This window comes from Apostichopus japonicus, chromosome 8 (genome assembly GCF_037975245.1).
Source record: "Apostichopus japonicus isolate 1M-3 chromosome 8, ASM3797524v1, whole genome shotgun sequence".
NCBI classification, from domain to species: domain Eukaryota; kingdom Metazoa; phylum Echinodermata; class Holothuroidea; order Aspidochirotida; family Stichopodidae; genus Apostichopus; species Apostichopus japonicus.
This window is the reverse complement of record NC_092568.1, coordinates 25,587,057-25,597,500: the sequence shown is the minus strand read 5'-3', so window position 1 is coordinate 25,597,500 and position 10,444 is coordinate 25,587,057. Positions and strand designations below refer to the sequence as shown.

At 37.6% G+C, this 10,444-nt stretch overlaps 2 protein-coding genes across 4 annotated transcripts in view; one reads left to right on the top strand and one right to left on the bottom strand.

Moving 5' to 3' along the window:
- LOC139971281 (adenosine receptor A2a-like) overlaps nucleotides 1–1,544 on the top strand; it is a 15,429-nt gene extending 13,885 nt beyond the window's left edge. For all 3 annotated transcript variants that reach the window (XM_071977600.1, XM_071977601.1, XM_071977602.1), the window contains exon 3: nucleotides 1–1,544. This exon is cut by the window's left edge and continues 460 nt beyond it. In XM_071977600.1, the coding sequence (XP_071833701.1) occupies nucleotides 1–195 (195 nt within the window). In that variant the 3' untranslated portion in view covers nucleotides 196–1,544.
- A 3,441-nt stretch (nucleotides 1,545–4,985) lies between these two features.
- The window catches only part of LOC139971278 (nuclear valosin-containing protein-like), a 28,947-nt gene continuing 23,488 nt past the window's right edge, over nucleotides 4,986–10,444 (bottom strand). The window contains exon 24 of the mRNA XM_071977597.1: nucleotides 4,986–8,432. Within this exon, the coding sequence (XP_071833698.1) occupies nucleotides 8,334–8,432 (99 nt within the window). The 3' untranslated portion in view covers nucleotides 4,986–8,333. The remainder of the gene's footprint in view (nucleotides 8,433–10,444) is intronic.

Below are 10,444 nucleotides of genomic sequence, written 5' to 3'. Positions count from 1 at the left end.
CTCATCGTGCAGGTCACGTGCGAAGTTCTCTTCTACGCAAACTCAATGGTTAATCCTATAATATATGGTTACAGGAACGTGCAGTACCGTCTGGGTTACATGAAGGCGCTTCATAGTTGCTGCCCATGCATTATAAAGAAACCTCTGGGCCAAGCATTCTCGATTGTTTCTAAGCAGCGACCTAGCATTGTCTGAAATTCCGGCCACGAATCCTCGACGTTTTTGGCTCAGATTACTTGCGAGGAGAGACTCTGACCATTGAAGGCAACTTTGAGATGCAGATTTGAGAATTCTACTCATTACCATTAGTCTTTTTTAATGCATCAAAGTTCAGAGGTCGGACAACTTCCTAACATTATTTGTATAGTAATACTGCTTGCATGCCGATTGTTTACATTGTATGCTTGTATCAATGTATAAATTAAACCAAGCTACTTTACTTTATAAAATACTTTTAAGTATTTTGAGGCAGTGTTAATACATCATTCCCACCAAGTGATCGAATCAGATAGACCAAAAATGATGGTATCCTAATTTTATTTCGACATAACGAGACAATTTACCGTCGTAGTACCGACTATTCGGTATATTTTTGTTGACGATTTGGTTTGGGGTTTTTCTTTTTGCCTTTTCTTCTTCATATTACTCCTCCGGCACTAATGATGGCACAAAAGAGGATACCTCAACTTTAAATTCGTCTACTGGGTTAAAGCAGTGTGTTTCCATGGCAACGTCTCCGTCGCACAAATTGAGTTTGAACACAAAGTGCGTTTGCTGGTTTGTTGCGTATACTTGCCACAGCGAAAGCTTACTCCTTCAAAAAAGAACAATGCTTCAAAACATAGAATATTGCACTTCCATATTGGATATCAATAAGGTAGTAAGGAAAAATGCCAGCTTACCGCACCTTTCTGAGCCGGAGACGACTAAGTACACGGCGTTCGTATGAAACAAGTTCATTAGCAAAACGCAACCATCATGCATCCGATTCACTTATTGACTTATTAAAATTAATTGAAGGATTTATATTTTGTGTAAAAGTAAGTTGGTCTGACGTTTCGATCCTAGCAGGAAACAAGGGGAGAAGGGGGGGGGGGGGAGACAAAAGAAAAGTTAGTCATGTCCTTCCTGAATGTTAAGCCCATGAGGTTGAATGGTGCGAAAGCGTTGCATCCACGGCCTCTCTCTGCTGATTCGTACTAGATCAGGACGGCTACCTAAGGATTCAATCCCCAGTAGGGACATGACGTTAATGGTATGTGGTTGGGAAGGTCAAAGTGTTCTCCAACTGGGGAATCAGTCTTCATGGTGTTGACTGTGGATCTGTGACCATATAATAGCTTCTTGAAGGTGGTTTTGGATTTTGGATTTATATTTTGTAATATATAAGAACGATAGTCATGACAGGACTATCCGTGTCAATCTTTTCGGTTGAAACCTTTCTTTTCTTCTTTTTTTTCATGTGTATTCAAGATAAAAGTTCTTTAGTAAAACGCAACCAACATGCAGCTGAGATATACGATTAAAGTCTTATTAAAATTAAACGAAGAGTTTTATTGTTTGTCGTTTAAAACAAAGATAGTCAAGACAGGTTTATCCGTGTCAACCTTTGTATTCAAGTAACGAAGTAGTTGAAGGAAAATAAGACGTCTCACCTTACATTATTTAAAGGAGCAAACACATCCATTATCTTGATATGATAGAGATGACCCTCGTAAAAGTTTCATATAAATATTAACCTTGATATATTTAAAAGAAATAAAAAATAAAAAAATATTACAATTGCTGTTATCATCAGCTAAATATTTCTTATATGTTTATTTTAATATTTATAGTGGTTTGTTTTTTTGCGATTGTGATGAACATCTCCTCCATAAATCTAAGAAACTGTTGCTCCGTTTGGGAAGAGAGACCGCGTGGTCAATGTGTAAGGTGATATCGACACTAGGATGTGAAACCTTCTACTCTGACATTATTTTTTCCTTTCATACACTTTCATGGACATTGTAAACACTGTTGTTATCAAATGAAAGCCATGGCAATATCAGATCTAAGATAAAATTGCATATTTTAGAATCAGTATCGGCACAATCCATGTCTATCTTGGCACATCAATTAACAGTGGAGTAACTATAATGAAAAGCGTCATTGACACAGAAGCGGCTCGATAAGTGACTTGCTCAAGTATCGAATCTTCTCAATTTAAACTGTGCTATCTTTCATACTGAAAAGGTGTTACTTAGCTGTTTGGAATGGTAGTTCATCACCAGTCTCTGTCACAAAAGGCAACTAGATGAAGATGAATGGGGTTTGCTTCTCCTTCTGGCCGAAAACACTAGTGGGGGAGGGGGGGCGTGGTTCTTTTGGACTAGGATCTGTTGAACTGGATTCGACTACAGCCATGAAAATCTCACAATTTACGACTTATATTATAGACCCTCATGTAAGTTTCCTTTAAATCTCACATATGAATATTAACCTTGATATATAAAAAAACAACGTTTCCTGCAAGGCGAGGGCCCTGTTGGGGTCCATTGGACGCAATTCCCCGGAAATGCAGTAATTTCGGATATTTTTGTTCTCTCCATTTTCAGGCACATTTAGAAATGTCAGAACGCTGAATTGCTCTGTGGTTCCTTTAAGAAGTATTCCTTTTCTTTACAAATTATAGAGGGATGGAATCCCGTACACCTCTCCTCTCCCTCCTTCCCGCAGACCATCCCTATGCTGTCGTTCCATGGTGGGTGTGCACCGCTCCCTTATTTCTGTAAATACAGACAGCTGAGAAGGTCGGCTAGAGGTGGAAGGAACATTCAAAAGGAATGTTTAGGTACACAAGCGTAAAAGACTGTGTTTGCAGGAGGACTATATACATATATGAGCCGGAGATATGGTTATCATGCTGATATTATTAGTTTCCAACACACTGATATTTAAGTGTAACATATCAATCTCAAGCTATGACATTCTGATACTTAAATTGAAACAAAATACAGGCCTACTGACGAATATATTCGAGATTACAGAGGACAAAGGAAAATCGGTAATACCAACACTGGTAATATTATCCAAATATTTTACAAATCCCACCCCCCCCCTCCCCCTTATCATCATAAATCTGAAATATTACCCCATATAAATCGATGGCAAGCATTCTGAGTACGGCGGCACAGCAATCAAGCAGAAAAAAAAAATCTGTTTGGCGCGATAGGCCTATATGATGCATTCAACTATCCTCGCACAAATACTGTGAATAACCCTAGCCAACGAAGACTAAACTATACAGTTGAAACCAGGCACATTGGCATTATGTAACTTGCCATGTTTAGGGTGACTTGAGGAACTTCCCATCGTAACGTCAGACATTCTCTGATAGCGGCACCGTCTGCCCATAATTTCACTTTTGTCAGCTGGTGCGCTCTTTTTTTTCGTTTTACGTTTAAGAACCTCCAACCTCCCCCACCTCCCTCACCCCCAACTTCCCCTTCAAGCACAATCCTCAAACCGACCCTCTCCAATCTTGTCTTTTCGATATCTGAGACCGATATGTTAAAGTCCATTCAATAATAGGCGCGTTACAATATGATTAACCAGGCCGACTAATGAATCCTTGCTGAAAGCGAAATAGGACGGTCTGCTCTGTATAAATTTAACGCGGTTCAAGGAGTATTCCAGAAATGTTACCATATTTTAAAGGTTAATATCTTGAAAGCCGGAATAGATATACATATAGATATACATTACTATATATAGATATACATTACTACCTCTAAATTTCCCCTCATATTTTCTTAGACTATGACATATTGATTGAAATTCTGCATAATGTCATCCTATAAAATACAAAGAGGAAAATCGCCAACATTGACGATCAATTGGCTAAGTTTAGACCTGTATAGACACATTACTATGTAGTAGTGAATTAACAACATTTGCTGCAGGCACCCTCATGTTTATATGTAATGACACACTCTCTTGACTGTACTGAAATTCCTTGTTCTATTATAGTTCTATCTATAGCATCCACATTAAGACTTTTCTATACCAATTCGTTCCTTATTCTTTGATGGGTTTCCTTGAAGTCACCAACCAGTCAAAGTGACAAGTACCGAAAGAGTCGAATTACAATTGTTTTGATTGACGACATTTTACAGAATTCTGAAGTATACTTACAACAGGTTATCAATTGAGGTTAAGTTTTCAGCGGGTACCCAATTTTGTACGTAGGAACTAAGAATAAAACAAGCGTGGCTTCGAACTGAGGGTCAAAATCAATTCCTTATTTGCTAAAAGGTCTTCTTTGATGACATAATATGCGCGGCACTCTCTTGAAGATGAAGTATACTTGGGTGCAGACTAATATGCGATTCTATAATGAAAGTTCGAAGCCATTATTGATATTCTGAGCATGGACCCTTGTCATTGAGACTGCGATTAAGAACTACAATATTGTTTTAGACTGAAATCCCAATTAAATGAACGGCCGGAAAGCCGGAAAGGAAATAGTAATATTGTTAACTTGGTTCTGTATTCGAAAACATGCATGAAGAATGAAAACCAAACTCCTAAGAAGTGGTAACTTCAATTCTCCGTGTGAATTATGTGACGTTTTCTACTAAACACCATCATTCATTAGCCATATTCCGCCGCTTTGCATGAGATTCACGAAAAGGTAGTGATGGGACAATGTACTTTACGGACCCTAAAGTTAGATGGAATTTGGAGAAGAGGACCTCCTTTAAGGTGAGACACACGTAAACAGGGATTTTAAATCAATCAAATCTAGTTTATTTACAAAAGAACGACAAATTTCATTCTTCATCCTTATAAAACGAGAAATTTCACCATTGCCATGGTAACATTTACTTCTCTGCCCCCAACCCCTGGCCCCAATGACCCTTAGATTAATCATAGATAATTTATTAGGAAATGTTACTTAAAACCAGCAATAGTCTCCCATATATCCTGACAAGACAACCAAATGACGAAATTTGTTGCAGTATATTTTACTTCAACCATGTAAAAGCATATACAGTAATTCATTCAAACTTATTATTATTATGGATAAATACAGTTCTTCAAAAAAAAAGATATTTATTATTGAAGTAATTAAAATGAAAAGGACAGAAACGTGTTTCCACGTGATTTACATGGTTTTTCTAGCATATTGCGAAGAGACACTAATTCAATTGATATATCTAGTAAAATTAATGATTTCAAAGACCAAATTCCTAGTCTATCTGATGGCCAATGCACTTTTCCACTGTATAATTCAAGGAAGCACAGCGATCAAGGAAGGTTTATTTTTATTCTGCTACACGTATTAGTTGCTGGCTGTTTCTTTGACAATAACCAAGAAGTTGTAATAGAATCCTTCTCTGCCATTATTCTCAAAGCTTGCTGCACCCCTAGTTACCATAACAACACAAGTCAAGGTTGCAAAAGCCTTGAAGTAAGTTACCTTATATCAGCAAACAAAAGAAAGAGTATACTCAGAAAGTCAGTTGGCTTTGCGATTCCTTGCTATACAACAGGGATTGGCCTAACTGGGGTGCATGAACCCCCAGAGGGTGCGTGAGTCCATCCCAGGGGCTGCGTGAGACGTTTCTGAAAGTCAAAGCTAGAGTACTTTTTGTTGAACTTAAATCTGATATATCATATAATTTAGTAAAGTAAAAAAGTTGTACCTATCGACAAACTATTTTCGCGTTATAGTATAATATTGACACAGATCTTATTTATAACACTCCCTTGTGGGTTTCAACCAGTTAACTCACTGATAAGGAGTTAACAGTAAAGAAATGTTTTAGTAGTATTTTAACTGGACCTTATTGTAAAGTGTGTGTCACAGCATTTACTACTAACAAAGTTCAACAATTACATCGCTGCATCCAGTCTTTTGAGGGTATACTTCAATATCATTAACCATTCATTCCAAATTCAACCAACAAAAGTGATAAAGGATGACCAGTGTAACCATTTTCAGGAAGTTGCCACGTACTAAAACAAGCTTTCAATATATTTCCACCAATCACCATCTAGATATGTAATTAATAGATTACCACATAATTTTGCATATATCCCACATGTACTTCTAAACTCAAGGCCAAACTAGTTTGAAAGCTCTTTTTGAGACATGCATACCGAATCTAATATCTAATAACAGGACAAGAAAACCAAACCTGCAAACTGGCAACCAGTTGCTTTACAATTGCATCCTTGATGGTATCATGTTACAGGCCTTGTTATATGATATTCTAAGGGATATTCAATCAATCATCCGGGGAATTATATTTGCATTGTAGGCAAATTTACACTATACCCAGATCTTTGTGTAGTTACTGGAGACAATGCCAGCATTTATGCTGTGTTTAAAAATAATAAAAACGCAAAAAACATATACAAAGATAAAATATAATAATTTTATAAAAGAAGACAAAGTAAATGCTAACATAAATCTTTGGCTCTGTCAGCTATTTGAGATCCATGTCTAGACTTGCTCATGGCTTATGTTCAGCATGACTGATTTCTGTGAAACACATGTAAATTATGAGGAGCCATATTTGACATAAATTTAAAAAAAATTAAAACAAAAACAATGTTACCAGCTTACTACTGGGAGAAGAAAAGAACAACCATTTTAATAGCAAGATGTTATCAGATGATTTTGTAACAACTTGCACAGGCTCAAAAATAAACCTGAAAATGTTTTGCCAAACTTAATTTTTTTTTTTTAGATGGTGAAACAATCTCAAAGATAAGAAGCGGAATGCTTTTCTATCTTTTTTTTTTATTAAGAAAAATGTTTTAAAATTTAAGCACCTGGAAACACAACCTGGGAATCAAACAGAATATAAAATTTTACCTATATAGTTCCGTGTAATGTCTGTCACTACTTCACACTTAAGTGCAAAACCCATTAAACTTGAGTGAAAGTTGTGGGTCGTAAAAGGTACTTGGCAAAAATTAACCTTCAAAAGAGCACGTTATCTACAATGTATTTGGTTACTTCCACCTAACACCATAACACTCTACCATACTTTAGCCTAAGAGGACGAACTGCCCAAGGCTGACTTTAATATCACACTGCAGTGCATTAACCCACATATGCCAATAAGGAAGAATAGGCATATAGTATGCAACCACACAATAGCCTAGGAGAAGATAACAATGAAATCAGGTCAAGAGAAATATTAAAGTCATACTACAACGGCACTAAGCTCCAATGTCAAGAAGTTCAAATTGCCTGCTTCAACAAGTTCTAGAGAGACTGTATCTTGAAATTAAAGTTGAAATTTGATTCAATACATCTGGAAATTGACATCATGTCGAGTGACATCATAGGCTACTCCTTTGATCATCTTCAATTTATAGAGACTCAAATGAGATTGATATAGACACATGCTAGACCTGGCTCACAGACTTAAAGGGTGTGAAAACTCGCGCAAAAAGAAACGTCTAATGCCGGTAATCTGACCTAGTTTTGAATGAGGTGTAACAGAAGTGTTAGACACTATCCTCGATCCCAGAAAATACACACACAGCTTGCTACCGTCGGTAATTAGACACTAGTGTACAATCTGTACATACAGCTGCGGTCAATACCCACAGCACAGTGTACAAACGATACAGCGATGGGCATCTCAGGTCCAGCTAAAGATAACAAGGTATCACGTTTCATTACTGTCTGCATTTTGTAGCAACAAGAGAAAAACTTAACTTGCAAGCAATGGAAAGTTAACATTTTAAAGATGGCTGCGCGCTGTTTGGGGCGAGTCTTCAATGACTTTAAAACTGATCACTGGTCTCACCATTTATGTGGCATCTAGTTAATTACGCCGACTCACTGCAGCTCAACTATGCAAAAGTACAGCAATTGCTTTTATTCAGACTCAGAATTCCCTGAGACTGACAGCCAAAACTTTAAGCAGAATCACTGTGATGCATTTTATATTGACTATTTATTATATTATTCAGTAAGCAAAATGACTGCAACACTTTCATACAGATTTTAGGGCTTATCATCACTAAATACTATCGAAGATTCACCGCAATTGTTATGCACATTCTATGCCATTCTTTTGAGCAGATTTGCTGCAAGGCTTTTCTGCAGAGTTTGTGCAATCCATTCATCTATGCAGAATCCTCCAACTCCTCTTCCTCCTCCTCCTCCTCCTCCTCCTCCTCCTCCTCCTCCTCCTCCTCCTCCTCCTCCTCCTCCTCCTCCTCCTCCTCCTCCTCCAACCTCCTCCAACCCTGCTGCTTGTGCACAATATACTGCAAAATACTTTCATGAATGTCAATCGTCGCAGTCAATCCAAGTCTGGAGTCATCTACTTCCCAGAATTCTCTGTTTTGTTCTTCTCAATTTCATCTTCATCCTCGTTTCCTCTCAAAATCCGAACCCTCATTTTGTTGTACATGTTTAAATCCTGGAAAACACAAAATTAATGGCATATGAAGATGTACCTTTTCAAACGGCCAGATAAGCTACAATAAAGTTCAATATATACTGTGATGTAGACAACTGTGTGTGGCAAACTATGACCTTTACTGGCTTTTACAAGGGTTCACCCCAATTCAAATCATAAATTATGGGAAATCTTGTCTTGGATAACCTATCCCATCAATTGAAACAAGCTAATTAGTAGATAACGGAACAGCATCATTTATCATGATTAGACAGCCATTTTTAATTATTATCATTGTAATATCATGGAAAAGGTACACCGATTGTATTGAGCTTGTTTAAACCAATCTTGAGATGCCATCCGGCCAGATAAACTAGACCGCTTTTGATTGTTTGTTCAGAACGGCCTTTCACTCATTGAACCTTACTCTAATTTGATGTCCAGCAACAACAAAGGATAATAGCAACCTTCCGGAATGTCGTTTGGGAAATATTTCCCTATCAAACTTATATTATGCTTGTGTACGAAAGAACACTGATTCAGACACACAAACAGGTTAACAAACCAGGGACCTGACAAAGGTTTGAGATTGGTGAGGAGAGGAGACAGCTTGGAAATAACTGATTTTAATTATAAGGGGGAGGGGGAGGGGGAGGGGAGGGGAGGGGGAGGGGGAGTGGCATGGTCCCCCACCCCCTTTGCCTCACTGACTCACAGATTTTATAATCTGCAGTTACTTCACTCCCATCAGGCTCACTAAAGTTACTAACAGTGCAATTTTCCCTTGGCAAACACTACCAAATTTTGCTCTGGTTCAAAACAATTTCAGCACTGATTGTTACATCACCTCTAGAGGGGTTGGTTGGGTGCATGTGACATTAAAGGGTACTAGAGACACAATTCTGGGGTTATAAAATTTGGCATATTTATCCTCAAACTTGTTCCAGACGAAACACAGTCAGAATAGACGAAAGGTCTAGGATTAATAAATAACATAGAGGGGGGGGGGGTAGGGGGACGACAGCCATGCAATGGGGAATAGGGCGGGACAAAATCCTATATGCTGAGGCAAAATACACCCCCATTATACACTTGGATAGTAGTCAGCATGCAATCCATCTTGACCTGGCTTTATATCACAGTTGAACAAGATTTCATTTTTATTATGTTTAAAAGGTTTTCAGAGATTGATGCCTGTTGACCTCATGTGACCTTGACCTCTACCAATTTCAATAGTATTCTTGCACTCACCAAGCGAGATCTACATACTAAGTATGAAGTTCAAGAAGATGTACTTCTTGTGTTTACAAGATTTTCAGACTTCCACTTAAACTTTGACCTCAAATGACCTTTGAGCTCCACAAATGTCAATAGGGTTCTTGTACTCAACAAGATTAATCTGCATACCGTGTATGAAGTTCAACAAAGATGTACTTTTTGAGTTACAGTGTTTGACCTCATGGTTGACCCCAAATGACCTGGAACTTCACAGAAAATAATATGCGGCTTGTACTCAATAAGATGGATCCACACACCAGGTATCAAGTTAATCCACAATTAACTTTTTGAGTTAATGTGTTTACAAGCAATGTCATAAACATACATACACACATACACAAACACCTCATCGCATTGATTCCTTTTGCCTCCGGCAAGGAATAAATAATGGAGCAGTGTTTAATTAAATTATTCAGTTTGCATCAAGCTGAAGCTTTTTTTTTTTCTTTTCAGAAATCCAAGTTGCACTTTCACTTCATTGTTATAAGTTGACATTTTGCATATGAAGGCAAACATGCAAGATAATTTTCACCTGCTGCTAAAAGGTCTGTCTACTGTAAAGATGTAACACAGCTATTCTTGCAGAAATAAAATCAATATTTCCTCCCAGTTGGTGCATTAGTAGAAGCTGGTCATAAATGCAACATTTGCAAAGACAAATCAGCTTCTTTTTATATTAAAATGATATATGATGATATCATGCACACGTTGCTATTTCCCCATGGTAACAAACCCAAGCCACACAACTGTGTAAA